Source organism: Chiloscyllium plagiosum, unplaced genomic scaffold (genome assembly GCF_037043375.1).
Source record: "Chiloscyllium plagiosum isolate Xiang-an unplaced genomic scaffold, Cpla_swu_hap1 HiC_scaffold_9, whole genome shotgun sequence".
Classification (NCBI taxonomy): Eukaryota; Metazoa; Chordata; class Chondrichthyes; order Orectolobiformes; family Hemiscylliidae; genus Chiloscyllium; species Chiloscyllium plagiosum.
In genome coordinates, this window is record NW_028270147.1 from 28,029,431 (window position 1) to 28,055,411 (window position 25,981).

General features: G+C 40.2%; 1 protein-coding gene across 1 annotated transcript in view; it reads left to right on the forward strand.

Annotated features, from left to right (window-relative positions):
- Window positions 1–25,981, forward strand: part of tie1 (tyrosine kinase with immunoglobulin-like and EGF-like domains 1) — an 89,146-nt gene that overhangs the window by 60,791 nt on the left and 2,374 nt on the right. Inside the window, exons 14-23 of the mRNA XM_043698905.2 lie at window positions 163–465; window positions 1,988–2,178; window positions 4,517–4,727; window positions 5,342–5,452; window positions 6,029–6,219; window positions 7,375–7,488; window positions 9,403–9,473; window positions 13,661–13,701; window positions 22,801–22,897; window positions 24,224–24,323. Coding sequence (XP_043554840.2) covers window positions 163–465; window positions 1,988–2,178; window positions 4,517–4,727; window positions 5,342–5,452; window positions 6,029–6,219; window positions 7,375–7,488; window positions 9,403–9,473; window positions 13,661–13,701; window positions 22,801–22,897; window positions 24,224–24,323 — 1,430 coding nt within the window. The remainder of the gene's footprint in view (window positions 1–162; window positions 466–1,987; window positions 2,179–4,516; window positions 4,728–5,341; window positions 5,453–6,028; window positions 6,220–7,374; window positions 7,489–9,402; window positions 9,474–13,660; window positions 13,702–22,800; window positions 22,898–24,223; window positions 24,324–25,981) is intronic.

Genomic DNA, 25,981 nt, shown 5'->3' on the forward strand with positions numbered 1-25,981 from the left:
AAGTGAGATTTTTTTTTCCCTTCTCCTCTCTCCAGTTTTGGAATTTGTCCTCTCAGCTGCTTTCTCTCTGTTGGACCCTCTCTCTTTGCACCTTTTACTGTGACTGGCTTTCCATTGCCTAAATAAATGAGTAAATATTCTCTTCCTTGTTTTGAACTCCAGCTATTCCTCCAGCACCTTATGACATTAAAATATCAAACGTTACTGACACATCTGCAGTGATCTCCTGGGTGTTACCAAAAAAACATGCCATCTCCTCTGTGGTTATAAGATGTAAGGTGTATGGTGCAACAACATACACTGAAGATATATCAATCAACTTGGCAGAGATGCCAACTTCAGAGTACGTCTTGAAGGGGTTACAACCTGAGACTCCCTACTTAGTGGAGGTCTTAGCCAAGAACAATAAGGGGGAGAGCAAACCAAATGTAATGAAAGAACTTCGAACGGCAGCAACTCCACCAGGTAAGAATTGTAAGAACTCTGCTAACTGCAGTATGAATCTGGATTTGTGTATATAAATATATGTATGTACAGAAGAATCTTGATTATCTGAAGGACACAGACAGGCAGTATTTCATTCGGTTAATCAAATTCCAGATAACATAGTTCAGCTGAGCATCAGGACCTTGCAATCTTTAGATTAGATTAGATTCCCTCCAGTGTGGCAACAGGCCCTTTGGCCCAACCAGTCCACATCAACCCTCTGAAGAGTAACCCACTCAGACCAATGCACCTAACAGTATGGGCAATTTACCTGACCTGCACATCTTCAGACTGTCGGAGGAAACCAGAGTACCCGGTGGAAACCCGCACAGCCACAGAGAGAACGTGCAAACCCCACACAGACAGTTGCCTGAGGCTGGGATCGAACCTGGGACGCTGGTGCTGTGAGGCTGCAGTGCTAACCACTGAGCTACTGTGCCACCTGGTGGGTAGCAGATTATCTTGCAGAAAATCAGATTATCTTGCTGGATAATCTGATATTCGGATAATTGACTGCCCAATAATCGAGGTTTCACTGTATATATACTTATATGTGAGAACATGTAGGCTTATCTTGTTAATATTCAGGCTCAATATGCATTAAAAGAACATCAAATCAATCCTTGCCTTGTTTTTTAACGTGGCTTATATTTCTAAGCACAGCATACTAAAATGTCCCAAGTGACTTCACAATACTGTTACCAGACAAAAATTGACACATAAGAGGCATTGTCAAAGACTTGGGATTTAAAGAACATTTTAAAAGGAGGGAAGAGAGAGAGAGAAGTCGAGTGATGGAAAGATTTAAGGAGAGGACTACAGAGATCAAAACTTAGTCAGCTGAAGGAATTATCCTGAATATTGGGATGAAAGAAATTTGGGGTACGCAAGAGGTCAGAACTGGAAGAATACAGAGTTCTCAGAGTATCGTAAGGATACAAAAGGGATTTGAACTCAAGGATGAGAATATCAAATATGAACCATTGCTTCCCTGTGAGCCTACTTATGTTGGAGAGATCAGCATTGTGTGTGATCAGATATGAGTTTGGTATCTGTCAGGATATGGGCTACAGTTCTGTAGGAAATAATGGATAAGTAACTTAAAGCTTGTTCCAGGAGGTGGGTTTTCTGCAAAGTCTTAAGGCATGAAGCAGTTCCAGAGATTGGAACCTAAGTTCTAAGCATAGCTGCCAATGTCAAGAAAAGGGAGTGAGACGATTTTCAAAAGGCCACATGTAGAAACACAAAAAGGAATTGTGCATGTCTAAGAGTCAGCTTACTTGTCTTGAATGTAGTGCATTTTATATTGCAACATTTTCAGGATCGACCTGAGTGCAAAAGTCCAGGATGATCAATTGTGATGATACTCATTGAATCAGCTCAGTTATACAATAGGTGTAGAATGGTGCACGAGGGGTGTTTGCAGAAGGCGTAATTGCAAAGTCAATAACACCAAAAATGACTTTTGCTTCCTCACACTGGCTTTGTTGCTTTCCCTTAGCTACTTCTGGTATTGTTCAGACACCAAAACCTTTGGAACCTCTCACTGGTGGCGACCAGCAACTCTTGATGGCCATTGTGGGTTCAGTGTCCGTCACCTGTCTGACGATCCTCCTTGCACTTCTGGGTCTCTTCTGTGTACGTAAAACCCTCTTTCAGCGACGTCGAACATTCACTTACCAATCAGGATCTGTAAGTAGCACTTAGGTTAAGGTAAATACATAGCATAATCTGATGATTCTATTCAAATTCACATTTCAGATTAAATATTCTGTGGAAATCTCCAAATCCACTTGTTCATAACCTCTTAGGAATTTTCAAAATGCACGGTCGGATTTAGTGCAAGTGCAGAACTGTTATTCAAACTGATTTTGTTATGAGAAATTTAGCTTTGACTGTTTAGTATTGGTCTTTCACAATACCAGTTAAAACCCCTGTTTTACCTTTCCTTCTCTCTCTCACTTCTTTTATATTTCTCCTGTTCTTTATCACTGTTTCTTGATTGCTGAGTTTGGTTTATACATTTTTCTTTATCATGTGAAGATGGAAACAAAATGATTGGGCAGTTTAAGATGAATGTAGTAAAGAAGGAGAAGCTTCAATGAACCAAATTATTACTTTTTAGTTCTTGATTTTTCTTCTGTTTGAATTCTGTATTTCTTCCTTTTTATTTAAGTTGGTCTTCATATTTGTTGATCATTAAGGTTCAGAGCACATCCACAATTAAAGATAAAGGCTGCAATAAGTTCCTGAATGTTCAACTAAAATGGTTTCTCCCACAAATCTTAATATGTAAAAGTGTGATTTATCTATAAATCCTTGGACTTCTTGAACCTTTTAAACTATAAACCTTCTTGTGTTTTTTATATGAATGCCATGTCAGTGGTGGGTAAGTTGTTGGAGGGGATTCTGAGGGGCAGGATTGACATGTATTTGGAAAGGCAAGGACTGATTAGTGATAGTCAACATGGCTTTGTCACAGGATATCATGTCTCACTAACTTGACTGAATTTTTTGAAGAGGTGACAAAGAAGATTGATGAAGGCAGAGAAGTGGACATTGTCTATGTGTACTTCAGAAAGATGTCTAACCCAGTTCTGCATGATAGACTGGTTAGCAATTTTAGATCACATGGGATCCAGGGAGAGCTAGCCATTGGATTAAAAAACTGGCTTGACGGTAGGAGGCAGAAGGTGGTATTGGAGGATTGTTTTTCAAACTGGAGGCCGGTGACCAGTGGTGTGCTGCAAGGATAGTTGTTGAGTCCATTGCTTTATGTCATTTATATAAATTATTTAGATGTGAGTGTAGGAGGGATGCTTAGTAAGTTTGCAGATGACACCAAAATTGGTGTGTAGTGGACAGTGAAGAAGGTGGGCTGATAGGCCGAGGAGTAGCAGATGGAATTTAATTTTGATAAATGTGAGGTGTTGCATTTTGGTAAAGCATATCAGGGCAGGACTTATGCAGTTAATAGTAGAGTCCTGGAGAGTGTTTCCAAACAAACAGACTTTGGAGTGCAGGTTCATAGTCCCGTGAAGGTGAAGTCACAAGCAGACAGGATAGTGAAGAAGGTATTTGGTACACCTGTCTTTATTGGTCAATGTGTATAGGAGTTGGGATGTCATGCCGCATTTGTACACAACATTGGTTAGGCCACTTTTGAAATACTGCATTAAATTCTGGTTGGGGTTGGAGAGTTTGACCTATAGGGAGAAGCTGGGGTTATTTTCCCTGATATGTTGGTGGCTGAGGGGTGACTTTATAGAGGTTTGTAAAATCATGGATAGGATCCTCTTCCCCTTTTTAGCCAAAGTATTTTTCCACGGGTAGTCCAAAACTAGAGGAAATAGGTTTAAGGTGAGAGGGGAAAGATATAAAAGGAACCTAAGGGGCAATGTTTTCATGCAGAGAATGGTATGTATATGGAATGAGCTGCGAGAGGACATGGTGGAAGCTGGTAAAATTACAACATTTAAAAGGCATCTAGATGGGTGTGTGAGTAGGAAGAATTTAGAGGGATATGGGCCAGATGCTGGCAAATGAGATTAGATTAATTTAGGATATCTGGTTGGCATTGCCAAGTTGGACTGAAGGATCTGTTTCTGGGCTGTACAACTCAGTGTCTTTTGCACTCAGCAGCTGGATATTGGGAGAAACTGTCAGTGTTCTATTGTCACTGGTTCCTTAACACTGTATTAGGTCATGCTAAGGCTGGTCCATAACAGGAGTTATGTTGTCATTTGCTGCAAGCGTCCTTCTGTTATTGTTCATCTGTGACAGCACAAAGTAAACCTTCAAGCAGTGATTCCATTTCCGTCAAGTAAATCTGTGTTTTTTAAGGAAGGATTCCTTGTTGCAATTCTTTCATAGATGGACTTGCATACTGTTATAAATCATTATCCTGAAATAAAAGAAACATTTGTACCCTGAACACTTCACTGAACTGTTGCAGTAACATGCCAGTAAAATCCTGCTTGGCCAAAAGGCAACAAATAGGTAACCTTCAGTTTTATTTGTTTGCTCTGAGGGTGAAGAGACAGTCCTTCAGTTTAACTCTGGAACTCTGACGCTCACACGCAGGCCAAAGCCACAGCCCGAGCCGTTGACTTACCCTATCCTAGAATGGGACGACATCAAATTCGAGGATGTTATCGGAGAAGGAAATTTTGGGCAAGTCATCAAAGCCTTAATTAAAAAGGATGGACTGAAGATGAATGCTGCAATAAAAATGTTAAAAGGTATTATTTAAAATGTTAAAAGCAGGCCCTCCAATCTGGAGTTTTTGCTTGATTACGCTAATTTTTGCTGGGAACTTTATGGAATTACATGTAGCATATACTGTATGCAACACAATTCAAGTTTCTGCAATCCTTTCTGCTAACTTTAAAAACATGAGATTAGAATCCAGCCCTTCCTACAAAACTGGCCACACCCCACGGTGAATTCATTATCATTGGGATTTTCTGCCTGATTTGTTCATTTATACCCCTTCAAAGGGGGATCAGAAATTAAATTGGAGGTTTGGATACTGAGAGACATATTTTCGAAATATTTGAAAGGTTTTAATTGAAAATTTATCAGGGGGACTGTACTACTGGACATGAACAAAAAAATCACATTACATATTGTTGAATGCATGTAAGTGTACTGTTTGTTGGTAAATGGTAAAATGAAATGCTTGCTATAAGTGTTTTTTGAGCATTGCATTTCATTCACTGTAAGCTGGATGCAGGATGTTGGTCAAGCAAAAATGCTCATGCAAATGACTTTTTCTGTCTAGGTTTACAGTAATTTTCTTTTACTAAATTTTGCTAACTCGTATACTGTTACGGATGTGCTGTACTTTACACAGAATTTGCATCTGAGAATGATCACAGAGACTTTGCTGGAGAACTGGAGGTTTTGTGTAAACTTGGGCATCATCCCAATATCATCAATCTGCTGGGAGCCTGTGAGAACCGAGGTAAGGCATTACACAATTCTACTCAAAGGTAAAAAACTATAAAAGAGTATAGAATTTAGCATTATGAAGAAAAGTATCAAATCCAATATTTTCAAATACATGTTAAATGGCTCTGTGCTCAGATTTTCACAAATTAGCCCTTAACTGCACAATATTCAGCACTAAATCTCAAAATGCATAACCTGCATCCAGGTGTTTATTTGGAGATTATACCAGAGTGTATGTAGAAGACAAGGGGGATTTAGCACAGGTAACAGTCAAGGGTTCAACACGCAAATGTGCTAGGGTCAATTATCAGGTGAGATGGCATATAATTATTCAGAGATAAATCGGAGAATGTACATGGATTAAAGGTCTTTGAAGTCAGGTAGTATACATGAATTAAGAATTTAGTGAACTTGTACACAGCAATCAATGGTAGATTAATAAAAATGATATGGATTAAGGAATAAGCCAGACAGCAAGCAAGAGTCGAGGGTTAGACTAGCAAGTGTGCAGGTACCAGTTACCTTAATTCAACAGAGTTACGTCATTCTGATATGATGGTTTAGCGATGTCGCCTGTTTGACCCATCAGGTTACCTGTACATTGCAATTGAATATGCCCCATATGGAAACCTTTTGGATTTTCTACGGAAGAGCAGAGTTCTGGAAACAGACCCAGCCTTTGCAAGGGAGCATGGAACTGCATCAACACTGACATCTCAGCAGCTCCTACAGTTTGCATCTGATGTGACAAAGGGAATGCAATATTTGAGTGAGAAACAGGTGAGAAATGGAATGAAAGGGATAATATTTTTATTTGTTGGTTGACATCATTATGGTGCCAGCGGCTGAGAGTAAATGTGGTCATAATCATTGTGATTGTGCGAGTTAACTATGTTTGTGTGTATGTGATACTTGTATGCATCACCTATATGTATACAAGAATTTAGATGGGGAGGCAATAGCCTAATGGTATTATCACTAGACAACAGACCCAAGAAATATTCTGGGGGCCCAGGTTTGAATCCCGCCATGGCAGATCGAGTTAAAAGTCTAATGAAATCATTTCAATTGCTGAGAAAAAAAAAAATTTAGCTGGTTCACTAATGGCCTTTAGGAAAGGAAATCTGCTGTTCTAACCTAGTGTGGCCGACATATCACTCCAGACCCACAGCAATGTGGTAAACTCTTAGGATGGGCAATAAATGCTGGGCTAGGCAATGACCCCCACATCCCCGAATGAATAAACAAATAAGTGTGTGTGCTGTTAGTGCCTCCAGTGCACAGTTAACTGAATAAATATAAGCATGTTATTTCAATTCTGTGTATTGAATTTGTTGAAGATTTTAACTTAGGTGTGAAACTGTACTGTAAGTGCTTTGTATGTGTAAAATAGTGTAGTTAAGTTGAACTGATGCTGTCCTGTGCACCCTCTGCCACATTTTCAATTGTTCCTATGTTCCTCTCCTCCGTCCCACTTTATCTTCTCTATACTTGCTTAAAGCCTGTCATATCTCTAACTTGTTTAAGTCCAGCCACACAATAATTGACCTGAAATGCTTACTTCTAAATTTAATGGTAAACTTTATGCTATTTTACTTGCTGAACATTCCAGTATAATCTGCTTATATTTCAAATTTCCAGCATCAACAGTATTTTATCATTGTATTAGAGGATGTAGTGGTTATGGTTAATACTTGAATTGAGTTGACACTCCCACTAAGTGCAGTTGTCAGTGTGCTTTATCCACTTACACATCAACACGTGGAAATCTGCTGAGACAGTGGTACATGAGCTTTCACATAAAGTCACAAAAAAATTGCACAGATGACCATTTTCATTTCATTGAGTCTGAATCCCACTGTGAATTAATCTTTGATCACTGCTTCATGCTGAAGTACTCTGCTGTTTCCAAATCTGATGCAAGAATTGTCTCAGTTCATTCATAGGGATCTCGCAGCCAGAAATGTGTTAGTGGGAGAAAATCTTGTGGCGAAAATCGCAGACTTTGGACTTTCCCGAGGGGAAGAGGTGTATGTAAAAAAGACAATGGTAAGATTGGAATACAAAAGTATTTTATCCAACAGGATGTTTTTATATTTCTCCATCATTAATGCCACCCATGAATTATCTTGCCGTATAATATCTTACAATGCCGATAGTGGCTTTGGAACATTACCTATTCACTTTTGGTGAATTCCTGAGGAGTTGAAATTTCCTGAGTGCCACCTTCAAATGAAATATTAGATCAATGCCACATCCACAGGTCCCTGTGGCCATGGTAGGCATCAAGGATCCTATGGTGTGATTTAAAGCAGAGAGAAAATTCTCGTGGTGCGACAGCCAACATTGATTCTTCAACAAATACATGTAGATCAATTGATAATACATCTCATCTGTTTGTGGGATCATGCAGGGTAAATAATGAGTCACATTCATTTCTCAATTTCTTATAAATGTTAGCTTTGTGTCTAATTACAACGAATGTAATATGTATATTTTTTATGCTCTAAGCTATAATCGTTTATATAAAGAACCTTATTTTGCTTCTGCCACCTGTAGCTACTCCTGCCAGGAGATCTGCTATCATGGTGTGCCCAGCCGATCTGTCCTGTGTCATCCTGACATGTCCACTGTCACTCACCTGCGACCAGTCAGTGAGATCTGTCATCCAACTATGTCTCGGCCTATCCCTCTTTCTGACATCCTCTCCTTTGTACTCCTGAAGAGATTTGTGTAGCTTTTCAGCTCTTATCAAATATAGTACTAACATTTCTGCATCACTTTCTAAAAAATTGTGAAAAAGGTTTATTTAGCCAGTCAGGTCTCCTCATACTTGTTCAATTAAAATATATGATGTATTCAAGTAACAGGAAAGTTGATTGAAAAAAAGGTTTTGACACAACAAACTGTACTTTATGAAGTTCTTTTCACTCTTACGACTTCAAGTAGGTGGTCTGTATATGAAATTTATGTCTCAGCATTCATGTTTCAAATGCCTCATTTTCTTCTACGAATCTTTACTTATCATTCAGGTTTCTGAAGCATGGAGGATTATGGAGTTTTTGTCCCCTTCTCACAAGATTGGGCTCATCAGTAAATTACTATCAATATCCTTCTAACTCATGCATCACGTGCCATTTTCTGCTCCTATGTTATTCCAGTGTGATCGCATCCGCTTCAGTCTTCATTGTAATTTTCTCTAACATATTCATGCTACTACGCTTCTTTTTATTATTCCTGGTGTTCATACTCTATACTATAAACCTTTAGATTTAGGCAGATCATATCAAACAGCATATTCTTTCAGCTTTTACCAGCAAGCAAGTAAACCATACTCGTAAAAGATATAACATCATCCAACATTAGATGTGATTCTATGATTGGACAATATTTTCTAAACAATTCTGAGTGTGCCAAGAATTATGTGGACAACCAATTTAGGATTCTTTATTGGACTCACAGTGTGATGCACATTTGTGCTCAGGAAGCTACATATGTTATTACAAGGGGCTCTGTTCTTTGCAAGGAGAACATGTATCTACACTGTAGATGATAGCCATTCTCTGGCTCATTTCTCTGGCCTTGACCAATCACAGCCAACCTACCGGCTTGAAAGTTTAAACCAATCCTGGCAGTTAATTGTCATTCATCATTAACTGGTGCATACACCATGGTTTTGCCTCAGCCAATCAGAATCCAATTAATCAACACTCGCTACTCTCATACAGTATAATGTTTTCACATTACATTGGTATTTATAATGAATTATCCTATTGAGAGCAAAATGAAAAGTCCCCACTGTCTATTTGCTTTTACTACTTGTTTCGTTTGTTCTGATTCCTCAAACCTAGAACAGTCATACTTGTTTTGTTTTTTAAGTGTGAATGCTACACTAATGCTTTTATCCTTCAACATGTCAAACTTTAAAGAGTCGCTCATTTTGTTCCCCTGTGAATTGTTTAGGGAAGGCTTCCAGTGCGGTGGATGGCAATTGAATCCTTAAACTACAGCGTCTATACAACTAAAAGTGACGTGTGAGTAACCACTAATAAGAAAGAGAATTTTGACACTAGTTCAGTTCAAGTCACTTTGTATGTTACTCACTGATGTACTAATGCAACCAGTGGCATCTCACCTTGCGTGTAGGCTTTTATGAGAAAATAGGAAGCAACAGTCTTTGAGTGGTTCTGAGGAAGGGTCACTTGACCCAAAAAGTTAACTCTGATTTCTCTCCAGAGATGCTGCCAGGCCTGCTGAGCTTTTCCAGCAATTTCTGTTTTTGTTTCAAATGGGGCCATTAGGGAAAAGTTAGCACAGTATGCGAGATTAATGCAGTGTAGCATAGAATAGTGCCGACAGCATGGATTCAAAACCTGTATAAGCTGAGATAATTCTCGGGCTATCTCCTCACCTTGCCCCTAAAGATACCATGATAATGAGCTGCAGTTAGCAAAGCTTGAACATGTAAAATAGAGAATAGAGCACATGGAGTTATGCCGTGATAACGTTTCTGGGATGTGATTTTCAACAATCTGTGTACAGGAGAGATGAGGTTTTATGCAGGTACCCATTATAATCCCTGACCAATTTTTCTTTCTATTGAACTAAGTCAAAAGCAAGGTCAAGCAAGAATTGCATACTCAGGCCAATCAACTGGACTCTGAAATTGAAAACTGCATCTGTAATTTTTGTCGGTTTTAAAGAGATGCTTCCCCCAATTGTTATTAAAAGAATTCCTATCCTGATTCTTTCTTCCATCAAACTAACAATTAAACCTCAATTTCTAATGTGGTAATGCCATTTTGTTTATTAGTTTTCTCCTTTAATAAATATTCTTGAAGTTAAAGATTATCCTGCATTTGCACAAATCTAATTGACATCATTGTATGGAGAGGTGAGAGTAAACCAACTGTATCTGGTTGTGGTGACTGACTCCGAGCTATTCTATGTCAGAGTGTCTCCTGATACTGCTATCAGCCAGTCAATTGGAAGCATGCTAGGACTTATAGCAAGATTCACAGTAAGCAAACAAAATCTATTCATTCGTCAAACAGAGTCCAATTAAACATTGCCGACCATAAAAGAAAATCAGTGATAGCATCGGTGTGAGATGTACCAAACAGACCTCACAATTTAAAATGATAGAAACTTCTGATTAAAAGTGATTTTTACAGCATATTGAAGCAAGGTAGTTCCACAACACGGTTTATGTGTCTAAGGTCAATCACAGTAACTTTCAGCAGTGTGATGTGCTGAAATGATTGATGAGGGAGTTTCTTTCCACTAAGGACTGGAATAATATGTGTCACCGTATGCAGTCATTTTTATAACCGAATGTTTGTTAAAGTATTTAGTCTCTCCATTTCTGCACCCATTCAAATATCCTTCCAGAGTCACCAGGCCGAAGTTTATCTTCTGCACTGACTGATTTGAAAGCTCAAGGGGCACAAAAATTTAGCAGACTGCTTTCTGCCACATAACTGCCTCCATTTTATGAGGCAGGGTACCCCATAAAATCCAATCCAATGAGACAAATTGCTAACACAGAATGATAAATAGTTATGTCTTTACCATTGAGCCTTGGGGAGGTACATCTTGACTGTCATTTTTGGCTGAAATTTGGCTTTATTCTCCATCATTGGACCTTACAGACAGGTCCCTCTGCACTGTCAAATTCATTTCACAACTCAAAGCTCTACAGCAGGCATTTCTTAATTGACCACTAATTACAAGTTAATTATGAGAAAGATCATTCAATGCATCTTGATTCATGCATTAGAAAGATCCCAGCTCCCCCAATTCCAGAATTTATTTGTTTCCTAAATAATCTCGGGATTTGTAATTAGTGTATCTCAAAGTTCCTTTGCATGTGGTAATCATATTTTATGCAAAAAGCTCTTGATACCTATTGTTCCTTTTACAAATCTTATCCCAGTATTTACATCCTTTTAATCTTTCTCTAGTGCTTCAATGTCCTTTTTTATTGTGCGGAACAAATCTTAACCCTCAAAGATTGATTCCAGCCACCACTGGTGCACAGTGGCAATATTGTGTACAGAAGATACATTACAGTAACTCAGCAATCCTTCCTCCCAAATCTGTGATCTCTAACACTTGGAATGCCAATGGTAGTAGATACTTGGGAATTTACAAGTTCCATTCCAAGCCAAACTCTATCCTGATTTGAAAATATGTTGCCATTCCTTCAACATCACTGGATCAAATTCTTGGAACTACTTTCCTACCAGCGCTATAGGTGTGCCTGCAAGAGATGAACAGTAGCGATTCAGTTGTGAAGGGTAATTAGAGACAGGCAATAAATGCTGACTCTGAAAGAATAATAAAAACATATAGTGCTCCATGTAATCAAAATAAGAATATTGATAATAAACCTAATTTTATGTCTACTCTTCCACAAATGAATCTCAACATTTTGTAATCATTATGGCCTTATAACATCTTTTCCTAAACATTTGACGTATACTATAGAACATTATTTGCCTTCCCTATAGTTGAACTTTTGTACAGAGGCCTTGCTGGTCCTCTATTGTTTTTTGTTCTATATCTTGTATCCATTTGGTGGCTGTCATTTACTTAGGCAGACTACCACCATTGAACTTCCTCCTGCCTCTTTCACCATTAAGCTTCTAACCAATGCTTTATATTTAAAAGGAAAAGATTTAAAAGGGACCTTAGGGGCAACTTTTTCATGCAGAGGATGTTGCATGTATGGAATGAGCTGCTAGAGGAAGTGGTGGAGGCTGATACAATTACAACATTAAAAGGTATCTGAATGAGTATATGAATAGGAAGGGTTGAGAGGGATATGGGCCAATTGCTGGCAAATGGAACTAGATGAATGTAGGATATCTAGTCGTCATGGATGAGATGGACTGAAGGGTCTGTATAGCTCTATGACTCTATATACTGTTGCAGTTCCTAATACATAGGCTACTATCTAGCAGGTTATGTCTTTACAGCATTCATACCTATCTATTTTCCAATAAATATAAGTCTGGCAGTTTTTCTTCTGTCACCTGCTTCTTAATCAAGGTTTCCTCAATGCTATTTCTTCTCAGACCTGTTTTCTTGATGTTCAGCATCTTAATAATATATTGTTATTCTATTGAATGATCAATTCCTCTCACCCCATTTATCTTTAATTTGGTACTTCAGTGGGATATAGATCTAAGAAAGTACTGACACGCACCAATGATTAAATGCTGATGATGCAGAGTGGACCTACACTCCTGAGGAGAAGTTTCTGTAATTTGATATCAAGCTGATTCTGCAGGAAATATGACTTCGGTGATGTGCTCATTCGGAACCACGCATGTAAAGATAACTTTTCTCAGGAAGCAGCTGGTGTTCATTCAGCCACAGTTTGTATCCAGCGGTACATGCCGCAAGATACTCCAAAAGAAAATGTTTCCTGGATTTCTGTTACTTCAGTTATTTTTCAGACTACACCATGCAAACCATGGGAGGAAAATTGTGCCCAGATAAAGTTAGCCTGATAATAATTCTGAAAGCCTTTGGAGGATCTCAGAAAGCAATTCAGTCTGTTAGCCTCTTAAGCCAAGGCTGCAGTGCATGAAATATTGAAGGGTCAAGCACAAAATGAAGGGAAAGAAAACTCTCAAGATATAAACATGTTTCCACAGGCAACTGATCGAGCCTCCAACTAACTAAGTGGTTGTTGTTGAAGAAGCAGTGTTGCTGCATAATACTATTCCTCTGTATGTCTACATAGTACCATTCCCAAGGCTCAAGACAAACAATGGCACAAGCAATTCTAAGGAAGCAACATTTGTAAAATAACCTACACTTTAAACTTTTTATCGCATTGCATAGGAAACAATTATAAACTAAAAATAAAACCGATATTTGTCCCCTAACAAATATCAGTTATTGCTCAGAGTCATTGCATTTAGAATATCCTACAATCAAAGCCCACTCTTTGCTTGGAAATGTCAAGATAGTACTCATTATCGATGCTTAGATATTACTCAGAACCATAAGGATTACTCCAGACAACCAGTGACTACTTACTGCATGGAGCTATCAAAATTATTCTCCCCACTGTCGGCATCCAATTCCTGCTGTTGGACCTGTTAGATTATTACTGTTACTGAGCTATGAGTGATGGCATGCTGTTCAAATTTTATTGTCTGTTAATCTAATTGCAAATGATTCTCATATGAATTTTATCTTCCTTCAGCTGGTCATTTGGAGTGTTGTTATGGGAGATTGTCAGTCTTGGTAAGTGAGATCAACCCACATTTGTTTTTTGGATTGTATGTTTTTATTCTGAATGAAAAAAAGATTTAAAAACTCACCTCTAGCATCACGGCCTGCCATTGTTGTTCCAGCAGCAGGAAGTGTGGGAGCATTAGGCAGGAGGCTGTCGGGAAAGTGAGCAAAAAATTTTAAAACTCCCCTCTAGCGTCGAGGCCCGCATTTTACAGGAGCAGAGGCAGAGGTGAACACCAGGAGTTGCTGGCAATATATTTGGGCAGTGGGAAGATTGGGAAAACTTTAAAGGTCAACAGAAAGCCATAAAGAAAAGTAAGATAGAATATGAGAAAAAGCTAGCACAGAATATAAAGACAGATAGCAAAAGTTTCTATAAATACATAAAATGAACTGAGTGGCTAAAGTAAATGTTGGTCCTTTAGAGAATGAGAAGGGGCAGTTAGTTATGAGATATGATGAAATGGCTGAGGCATTGAACAGGTACTTTGCATCGGTCTTCACAGCGGAGGATACTAATAACATGCCAGTAAGTGACAAAGAGACAGAGGTAGGTGAGGACCTGGAAACAATTATTATTACAGAAGAAGTAGTGTTGGGTAAGCTAATGGAGCTAAGGATGGATATGTCTTCTGGCCTTGATGGAATGCATCCTAGGGTACTAAAAAAGATGGCGGGAGAAATAGCAGGTGGACTGGCGGATTTTCTAAAATTCGCTAGACTCTGGAGCAGTCCCAGCAGATTGGAAAATAGCAAATGTGATAACACTGTTTAAAAAGGCAAGTAGACAAAAGATGGGGAATTATAGACCATAAGCTTAACCTCTGTAGTGGGGAAGATGCTTGAGTCTATTATCAAGGAAGAAATAGTAGGGCATCTCGAAAGAAATTGTCTCATGGTGCAGACGCAGCATGGGTTGATGAAGGGCAGGTCATGCTTCACAAATCTTTTGGAATTCTATGAAGACATTTCAAGCAAGGTGGACAATGGGGACCCAGTGGATGTGGTGTACCTAGCTTTCCAAAAGACCTTTGACAAGGTGCTGCACATGCGGTTGCTGCATAAAATGCATGATGTTAGGGGTAGAGTATTAGCGTGGATAGAGGATTGGTTAACTGTCAGGAAGCAAAGAGTGGGGATAAATGAGTGCTATTCTGGCTGGCAATCAGTGACTGGTGGTGTACCTCAGGGATCAGTGTTGGGACCACAATTATTTATATAGATAATTTGGAGTTGGGGACCACATGTACAGTGTCAAAATTTGCCAATGACACTAAGATGAGTGGCAGAACAAACTGTGCAGAGGACTGTGAAACTTTGTAGAGGAATATAGATCATTGGATGAGTGGGTGAAGGTCTGGCAGATGGAATACAATGTTAGTAAATGTGAAGTCATACATTTTGGGAGGAGTAACAGCAAAGTAGATAATTTTTTGAATAGTAAAAAGTTGCAGCATGCTGATTTGCAGAGGAACCTGGGTGTCCTTGTGCATGAATTGCAGAAGGTTAGTCTGCAGGTGCAACACGTAATTAGGAAGGTATATGGAATTTTGTCCTTCATTGCTTAAGGGTTACAAGCAGAGAATTAATTGCTAAAAGCAGAGAGGTAATGTTACAGCTGTACGAGGTGCTGGTGAGGCCATACCTGGGGTACTGTGTGCAGATTTGATCTCCTTACTTAAGAAAGGATGTACTGGCAATGACAGGGATACAGAGGAGGTTCACTAGGTTGATTCCGGAGTTGAGGGAGTTGTTTTATGAGGACAGGCTGAGTAGACTGGGATTATATTCATTGGAATTCAGAAGAATGGAGAGTGGGGGGAGGTAGGGATCTTACAGAAACATGTAAAATTATGAAGGGAATCAATAAAATAGAAATAGATAAGATGTTCCCACTGGTAGGTGAGACTAGGACAAGAGGGGATGGCCACAAGATTAGAGGAAGCAGGTTTAGAACTGAACTGAGAAGGAACTTCTTCACAGAGAGGGTTGTTAATCTATAGAATTCCTTGCATAGGGAAGTAGTTAACGCTACTTCAGTAATTATTTTTCAAAGCTAAGGTACTTTTTTGAAAAATAAAGGAATTAAGGAATATGGTGAAAACACAGGTAAGTGGAGTTGAGTCCACGAGAAGGTTAGCCATGATCTTACTGAGTGGCAGAGCAAGCTCGAAGGGCTTGATGATCTACTGCTGCTTCTAGTTCTTATGTTCTTATGATCAGAATTACGTCTGGGATGCTCCAGGTCTAACCAAGATTGTATAAAATTGAAGAGGAGAAAGTGAGGTCTGCAGATGCTGGAGATCAAAGTTGAAACTTTATTGCTGGAACAGCCCAGCAGGTCAGGCAGCATCCAGGGAACAGGAGATTCGACGTTTCGGGCACAGGCCCTTCTTCAGGAATGAAGAAGGGCCTGTGCCCGAAACGTCGAATCTCCTGTTCCCTGGATGCTGCCTGACCTGCTGGGCTGTTCCAGCAATAAAGTTTCAACTGTATAAAATTGAAGTATGACTTCACTATTCCTGCACACAAATCATCTTGCGATAAAGTTAATATTCTATTAGCACTCACAATTGTTCGTTGCACCTGCATGTTAGTCTCCAATGACCTATTAACAGTCACCCAGAAATCTTTGTATGTTTACACTTTCTAATCTTTTGGAATGCAAGAAGTACACTGTATATGTTCCTCATACTAAAAGCAGATCACCTCACATTTTTCCACATTATATTTCATCTGCCATATTCTTGCCCAGTTTGAAGACTGTCCAAATCCTTTTGAGGCCACTCTGTATCTTCCTCACAGCACATATTCTGACTTAGCTTTGTGTCATCCACAAGCATGGATATATAACATTTGTTCTCCATGTTTAAATCAATATATATTGTGAACAGCTAAGGCCCAAATACTTATCCGAGTCACAGCCTGCCAAAGTGAGAAGCATCTGTTTAGTTCTAGTCTATTTTTGCATGTTAGCAAAAACCTGCATATTACCTTCACTCCCATATTCTTTAATATTGCTAACCAACCTCTTGAAGGAGACTTTACCAAAAGCTTTCTGAAAATCCACTATATTCATTGACTCCCATTTGTTAATACTTCTCAAAAAAACTCCCAACAGTTCATTAGACATGATTTTCCATTCATTTGTTCATGTTGATTATGTTCAATCAGTTCGTATTGATCCTGGTGTCCATCGTTTATCTCATCATTTTCCCTACAACCTAATGGAAACCAACAGGTCCGTAATTCCGCATTTTCTCTTTGCAGCTATTCTCAAGTCATGGGTGATATTTTCTACCACTAAATCTGCAGGATCCATTCCAGAATCATTCACTATCTCTCCACTGTTTCTTTCAACACTGTAGCATGCAAAATGTCAGGTTGTGGGCACGTATTAACCTTTTCTCCCGTTAGATTCTCCAACACACCATTGTTATTCAAACTAATTTCTTTCAATTCCTTAAACTCCCTAGTCCCTTGGATCTCTAATTTTTGGAATTTGCTTATATTTTCCTTAGTCAAGGCAGGCACTTAATAGTTATTCAGTTCCTATGTGGTTTGTCCATTCACCATTTTAAATTCTCCTGAGTCTGCCTGCAACAGTGCAGAAGAACAATATAATACAAGTCAGAATTTATGAAAAACAAATAATCAAGATGCTCAGGGGTAAAAGGCCTCCCTGATTGCTGGCATACAGGCGGCCATCAAGTAATTAGCAATCCTCCCATGTAATAGTAAGACTACAGTACAGCCTGCAAAATGCTGTAGGCCATTTAATTACAACTAATGGATGTCATAATTATGAAAACTGATCGTCTAGCTTCATGGAGAATAGCCAGGTGATCTACAGTATAGACAAGCAGGAGGCTGGAAGAACACAGCAAGCCAGGCAGCATCAGGAGGTGGAGAAGTCGATGTTTTGGGTGTAACCCTTCTTCATGAGAAGGGGAGGTGCAATAAAAGAGGGTGGCGGGGTTAGGGTGGTGAAGTGGGGAATAGGTGAATACAGGTTGAGGATATGACCTGGTTGGTCAATGGGAGGAATGCATCCGGTTGGTGGCAGGGAGTGGTGGAAGCGATTGGGAGGGGCTGGGAAAGGGGTCGGGGGATAGGAAGGGAGGTTATTAGAAATTGGAGAACTCAATGTTGAGTCCTCCGGGTTGTAGGCTGCCCAGGCAGAAGATGAGGTGTTGTTCCTCCAATTTGCAGTTTGGTTCATTGTGGCAATGGAGGAGGCCAAGGATGGTCATGTCGGAAAGGAAGTGGGAAGGGGAATTAAAATGACCGCAGAGGTTCGGTCAGCCCTTGCGGGACCAGCTGAGATGCTCGCCGACCCGTTCCCTAAGTTTACATTTGGTCTCACCGATGTAAAAAAGACCACATTGGGAGCACCTGATGCAGTAAACTAGGTTGGAGGAGAGGCAGGTGAACCTCTGTCTCACCTGGAAGGACAGGTAATCTGCAGGTGAGCTGGCCACTGCTGGAGAACCTTTCTGGATTGCATTAGGGAGCAGTCACACATGGTTCCCTTGTATTTTACCAGCACCAGCAGCCTGCATTCTGGCTACCTGGGCAGAAGCCAAGTCCTCTGGGTTATGGTCTGGTAACATCATAACTATGCTACCATTTACATCCCTCTGTGATGTAAGGTGTAAGATTTATATAGAGTCATAGAGATGTACAGCATGAAAACAGACCCTTCGGTTCAACCTGTCCATGCCAACCAGATATCCCAACCCAATCTAGTCCCACCTGCCAGCACCCGGCCCATATCCCTCCAAACCCTTCCTATTCATATACCCATCCAAATGCCACTTAAATGTCGCACTTGTACCAGCCTCCACCACATCCTCTGGCAGCTCATTCCATACACGTACCACCCTCTGCGTGGAAAAGTTGCCCCTTAGGTCTCTTTTATATCTTTCCCCTCTCACCCTAAACCTATGCCCTCTAGTTCTGGACTCCCAGATCCCAGGGAAAAGACTTTGTCTATTTATCCTATACATGCCCCTCATGATTTTGTAAACGTCTATAAGGTCACCCCTCAGCCCCCGACGCTCCGGGGAGAACAGTCCCAGCCTGTTCAGCCTCTCCCTATTAGCTCAAATCCTCCAACCCTGGCAACATCCTTGTAAATCTTTTCTGAACCCTTTCAAGTTTCACAACATCTTTCCGATAGGAAGGAGACCAGAATTGCACACAATATTCCAACAGTGGCCTAACCAATGTTCTGTACAGCTGCAACATGACCTTCCAACACCTGTACTCATTACTCTGACCAATAAAGGAAAGCATACCAAATGCCTTCTTCACTATCCTATCTACCTGCGACTCCACTTTCAAGGAACTATGAACCTGCACTCCAAGGTCTCTTTGTTCAGCAACACTCCCTAGGACCTTATCATTAAGTGTATAAGTCCTGCTAAGATTTGCTTTCCCAAAATGCAGCACCTCGCATTTATCTGAATTAAACTCCATCTGCCACTTCTCAGCCCATTGGCCCATCAGGTCCAGATCATGTTGTAATCTGAGGTAACCCTCTTCGCTGTCCACTACACCTCCAATTTTGGTGTCATCTTCAAACTTACTAACTGTACCTCTTATGCTCGCATCCAAATCATTTATGTAAATGACAAAAAGTAGAGGACCCCGCACCGATCCTTGTGGCACTCCACTGGTCACAGGCCTCCAGTCTGAAAAACAATCCTCCACCACCACCCTCTGTCTTCTACCTTTGAGCCAGTTCTGTATCCAAAACATTTATTTTGTATTTTGATATGTGGCTTGTGACATTTGTCTGTCAATGAAGGTGTTCATGACTAACTTGCAAGTATTTACTGTCGGGAAGGACGTGGAAGCAAGAGAACTTGAGGAAATAAATGGTGATATCTTGAAAAGTGTCCATATTATAGAGTAGGAAGTGCTGAAAGTCTTAAAAAGCATAAAGGTAGATAAATCCCCGGGGCATGATCAGGTGTTTCCCAGAACATTTTGGGAAGCTAGGGAAGAAATTTCTGGACCCCTTTCTGAGATATTTGCACCAGCAATAGCCATGACTGAGGTGGCAGAAGACTAGAGGGTGGCTAATGTGATGCCATTATTTTTAAAAGACTATAAGGAGAAGCCTGAGAACTACAGAATGGTGAGACTTAGATCAGTGGTGGATAATCTGAGGGACAGGATTTAGATGCATTTGGAAAGTCTAGGACTGATTAGGGTAGTCAGCATGGCTTTGTTTGAGGGACATTGTGTCTCACTAACTTGATTGAGTTTTTTTGAAGAGGTGACAAAGAAGATTGAAGACAGAGCAATAGATGAGGGGAGATCAAACTGAGGTATTCAAAATAATAAAAGATGTGGTTAAAATAGATGTGGAATGGATGTGTCCTCCTGTGGGACATTCTAGGATGAAAGATCATATTCTTAGGATAAGGGGGAGCAAATTTAAACCAGAGTTGAGGAGAAACTACTTCTCCCAAAAGGTTGTGAGTCTGTGGAATTTGCCGAAGTGCAGTGGATGCTGGGGCAGTGTGCAATTTTAAGGAGGAGTTAGACAGATTCTTAATTGGTAATGGGTTTAACGGATATGGAGAGAATGCAGGAAAATGGGAGTGAGGACCATATCAGCCATTTCCAAATGGCAGAGCAGACCCGATGGGCCAAATGGCCTAAATCTGCTCCTATATGTTATGAACTTATGAATTTATGAGCGTTGTCTGTATGGACTTCAGTAAAACATTTGACAAGGTTACACATGTTAGACTGGTTAGTAAGGTTAGATCGCATGGGATCCAGTCGAAGCTAGCATTTTGGATACAAAACTGACTTGAGGAAAGAGAGGGTGGTGGCGGAGGGATGTTTTTCAGACTGGAGGCCTGTGACGAGCGATGTGTCACAAGGATCAGTGCTGGATCCACTGCTTTTCATCAATTATATAAATGATTTGGATATGAGTATAGAAGGTGTTGTTAGTAAGTTTGCAGATTACATCAAAATAGGTGTTGTAGCGGATAGTAAAGTAAAATGGGATCTTGATCAGACGAGCAATGGGCTGAGAAGTAGCAGGTAAGAGATTAATTTAGATAAATGTGAGGTGTTGCATTTTGGTGAGCCAAACTAGGGTAGGACTTAAGCAGTAGTTGGTAGGGCCCTGGGGAGCGTTGCTGAACAAAGACACCAAGGGATGCAGGTGCATTGTTCCTTGAAAGTGATATTGCAGATAGACAGAGTAGTGACGAAGGCATCTTGCATGCTAGCCTTATTTTTTCATAACACTGAGTATAAGAGTTGGGATGTCTCGTTGCAGTTGTCTAAAGCATTAATGGGCTGAAAATGTGTTGCTGGAAAAGCGCAGCCGGTCAGGCAGCATCCAAGGAGCAGGAGAATCGATGTTTCGGGCATGAGCCCTTCTTCAGGAATCAGATTAAGACATTAATGGGGTCACTTTTAGAATACTGCATACAATTCTGTTTGCCCTTCTATTGGAAGGATAGTACTAAATTGGAGAAGGTGCAGAAAAGATTTACAAGGATGGTGCCAGGACTGGAGTATTTAAGCTGGAGGAGATGCTGAATAGGCTGGGGCTTTTTCCCTTGGAGCAATGGAGACTGAGGGGTGACCTTAGGCTTATAAAATTATCAGGGACATGGATAGGGTAAATAGACAAGGTCTTTTTCTGAGGGTGGCAGAGTTTAAAACTAGAAGGCATAGATTTAAGGTGAAAGGGGAAAGATTTAAAAAGGATGTGAAAGGTAACTTTTTCACATTGAGAGTGGTGTATGTATGGGGAACAAGCACCCAGAGGAAATCATGGAGGCAAGTTACAATTACAAAATTTAAAAGACATCTGGTTGGGTCTATGAATTGGAAGGTTTTAGAGGAATATGGGCCAAGTGCTGGCAAATGAGACCACATCAGATAGGGATGTCTAGTCAGTGTGGATGAGTTGGACAAAAGGCTCTGTTCTGTACTGTATCACTCTATGACTCTATTTCTTAGCTTTTCTTTTGAAACACTGTATGAAAGAAAAAGAGTTCATGAAGAGTGAGGGGCATTTGTTTTGATTACAAGCAAACATATTAAATAATTCTTATCAGGTTTCAACCTGAGAAACTCTCTTTAGTTTGAGATTGTAGAAATCATGGCTGAAGCTGATTGTATAAGACAGTTGATCCTGAAGATTAGATTCCCTACAATGTGGAAACAGGCCCTTTGGCCCAACAAGTCCACACCAACCCTCCAAAGAGTAACCCACCCTGACCCATTTCCCTCTGACTAATGCACCGAACACTATGGGCAATTTAGCATGGCCAGTTCACCTGACCTGCACATCTTTGGACTGTGGGAGGAAACCGGAGTAACCAGAGGATACCCACGCAGACACTGGGAGAATGTGCAATCTCCACACAGACAATCACCCAAGGCTGGAATCAAACCTGGGACCTTGGTGCTAGGAAGCAGCAGTGCTAACCATTGAGCCAGCGTGCCGCCGAAAGAAGAAAGGGGATTATTTCAAACAGTTAAGAAATGGGTTCCTTCAGTGTAAAGAGAGTTTAGTTTGGAAGTTCCAGACCAGAAATGATTTGTTAAATTCCAAATGGGTTATTTGAACCTTGGTTGTGTGAAGACTCAAGGAAAAGGCTTTTGAATTTGCAAGACAGAGAATCAAAGTCACAACTAAATTAAGCCCTAGACATGTTAGAGAAGGGAGTTCTGCCTGAATGTGTTGCAAAGAAGTGCTGATGGGATTAATGTGATTGTCTTTTACTGGGCATTTCAAAATGTTATATGTGAATTGTTTGATTTATTCCATTTAATTATTCATTTATTTTATGTAACAATATTTTGCTTTATTGTGAAAACCAAATCTGCAGCATTGCATGTTTGTATTTCAGTGAAATTCCGCCTTGTTAGAACAAAACAAAAATGTGACCTACCCCTTCAGCCTTGTCCAATAATAATCTCAGCTGGGATTACACTGTCTTACTTTTCGAATTTTTTGGCGGCCTGTATTATATGTCATGGACTCTCATGTTGCTTAACATCAAAAGAAGTCTGTCCAGTTTCCCTATTTATTTTGTGCTATTTCCTGTCTCTTTATTGTAGGTGGAACACCATATTGTGGAATGACATGTGCAGAACTTTATGAGAAATTACCACAGGGCTTCCGGATGGAGAAGCCTCTGAATTGTGATGATGAAGTGTGAGTGTCTAACTGTTGATCCTCGTATTTACAGCCACCGTGCTGACTCTGGAATCCCAGTCTCAACCATACTCACGAAGCTTTTAGAACTTTTAGTGTTTTATGTCTTTATTTGTTTTATATTTGTTTTCCACACTGGTGACCATTTAATTCCATGAATAGCATCACTAATATATTTCTTTCAAATGCCTTTTCTCTCATTCTGATCAGTACTTTTAATATTAATGGTTAGTCTTTAATTTTACAATTATCTAAGAAATCTCAGGCTCATCATTTAGGATTATTTATAATGAAGGTGCATGTGTCTCTGAGTGAATACTTATATGCAAACAATGCCATATGCAAAGAATGCAAGGGAGAGGACAATACCAAACAATTTAATCCTAATTTATCTGGAATTCATATCCAACAATTCAATTGTAGACTATATGCCCTCTACTGGGATATATTTGATCCCAGGTGAGCTTCCAACTTCACATTCATACCATCATTAAGACACCAATTTTCACCCTGTACATTAGCAACCTCATTCTTCTGTCAGTTAATGTATTGCTAAAATCCTCATTATGCCTTGACTCTAGACTCAATTATTCCAATCTATCTCAGGTCAGTGCCTGAAATTCTACCTCTATGGCTTCTCCCCACTTATTAATTTGCTACAGCCTTAAAACACACATAGATAACTCGTTCCTGTAATTATGGCCTACTGTGTATCTACAGTTTTAATTGTTCCACCACTGATGGCGATGCCTTCCATTGCTTAGCCTCCAAGCTTTGCCATATCTCTTTGCCACTCTACTTCTGAAGGACAGTCATACCAGGCTCGAAATGTCAATTCTGTTTCTCCCTCCACAGATGTGGCTAGGCCTGCTGAGTTTCTCCAGCATTCTTTGTGTTTGTTTCTCTGGCTCTCTGCTTCATTTTCCTCTTTTAAGACAACTCTTAAAGCCTACCTTTTTGATTTTGATCATTTGAAGTGTTATCTCCTAATATATTTTGGTGTTCTATAACACTCCTGCGAAGTGCCTTTGGCACGTTTATATAAAAATAAGTCACCATTTTTTATTTCAATGCAATGTTATCTCTATTGAAACAGCTTATTTTAATTTTTTTGCCTCCTTATAATAGATTTTTATTAAATCCAAGCCTAATCTATCCAAGTTCATGCAATTTACAAGGAGCCAATTTATAGTTAATTAACAGGCAAATCTCAAATTGACTTTCTCCCCTTTGATATTTCTTGCTGTAACTTAAATATTCAATAAGAAAATCGAATATTGTATACCAGCGTAAATGCTTATCGTTGCTTTTTTGAAACTTTCTTAGCTATGAATTCATGAGACAATGCTGGAGGGACCGGCCCTATGAGCGACCGACCTTTGCACAGATTTCAGTGCAACTGAACCGAATGCTTGAAGCAAGAAAGGTAATTCAAAAGTATTTGGGATTGTTAGCCAAGTAGTGAGTAGTGCTCAGTCATGTAAATGACCCACGAACAGTTGGTTATTGATATAACAATGCTGCTAACCTGAAGGGCCTCTGTTGTGGGTTACACAACAGCTGTTGTGAAGCCCAAAATGCTTGCTGTGTGCAGATGCAAAGGAGTCATGGGTGGAAATTTCAACTGAATAAATGTATAGATTTTCCACAGAAATAGGTCAAGTTTTTTTTTATTTCTTTATATGTTCTGTTTTCCTCAAGTTTCTTTGTCATCTCTGCAGAGCTCTCTTTGCACAGAGATTGCAGCGCATGTAACTTCCCTGAGTAGCTGGCCAAAACCCTTGTAATCCCTCTGTGTAGCCACAATCACCGTGGCCCTGAAATTGAACAGGAAGTGATGCTGCATTGTCCTCCAGGAAAGTGTCCAAGAGCTTTGTCCAACATTGAAGTGTATAGGGCCAACATGAGGATAGTTACCAAAGGGTGCTTCTTTTATGTCCACTTAGAGTCATAGAGTCATAGAGATGTACAGCATGGAAATAGACCCTTTGCTCCTTCCCATCCATGCCGACCAGATATCCCAACTCAATCTAGTCTCACCTGCCAGCACCCGGCCCATGTCCCTCCAAACCATTCTTATTCATTTACTCATCTAAAAGCCACTTAAATGTTGCAATTGTACCAGCCTCCACCGCATCCTCTGGCAGCTCATTCCATCCACATACCATCCTGTGCGTGGAAAAGTTGCCCCTTAGGTCTCTTTTATATCTTTCCCCTCTCACCCTAAACTCATGCCCTCTAGTTCTGGACTCCCCAACCCCAGGGAAAAGACTTTGTCTATTTATCCTATCCATGCCCCTCATAATTTTGTAAACCTCTATAAGGTCACCCCTCAGCCACCGACGCTCCAGGGAAAACAGCCCCAGCCTGTTCAGCCTCTCCCTGTAGCTCAGATCCTCCAACCCTGGCAACATCCTTATACATCTTTTCTGAACCTTTCAAGTTTCACAACATCTTTCCGATAGGAAAAAGACCAGAACTGCACACAATATTCCAACAGTGGCCTAACCAATGTCCTGTACAGCCGCAACATGACCTCCCAGCTCCTGTACTCAATACTCTGACCAATAAAGGAAAGCATACTAAACACCTTCTTCACTATCCTATCTACCTGCGACTCCACTTTCAAGGAGCTATGAACCTGCACTCCAAGGTCTCTTTGTTCAGCAACACTCCATAGGACCTTACCATTAAGTGTCTAAGTCCTGCTAAGATTTGCTTTCCCAAAATGCAACACCTCGCATTTAACTGAATTAAACTCCATCTGCCACTTCTCAGCCCACTGCCCTATCATGTCCAGATCCTGTTGTAATCTGAGGTAACCCTCTTTGCTGTCCACTACACCTGCTACCCTGCACGCCAGAAAAATTGGGAAGCCACTCAGGTGTAAGAAGTTGTTGACAATACCCTCATTTGTTGAAAAATGTGGTGCTGGAAAAGCACAGCAGGCCAGGCAACATCCGAGGAGCAGGACAATCGATGTTTCGGGTATAAGCCCACATTTTTCAACTCTGGTCTCCAGCATCTGCAGTCCTCACTTTCTCTTCAACAATAACTTAATCCCAATATTTGGGCACAGCACTC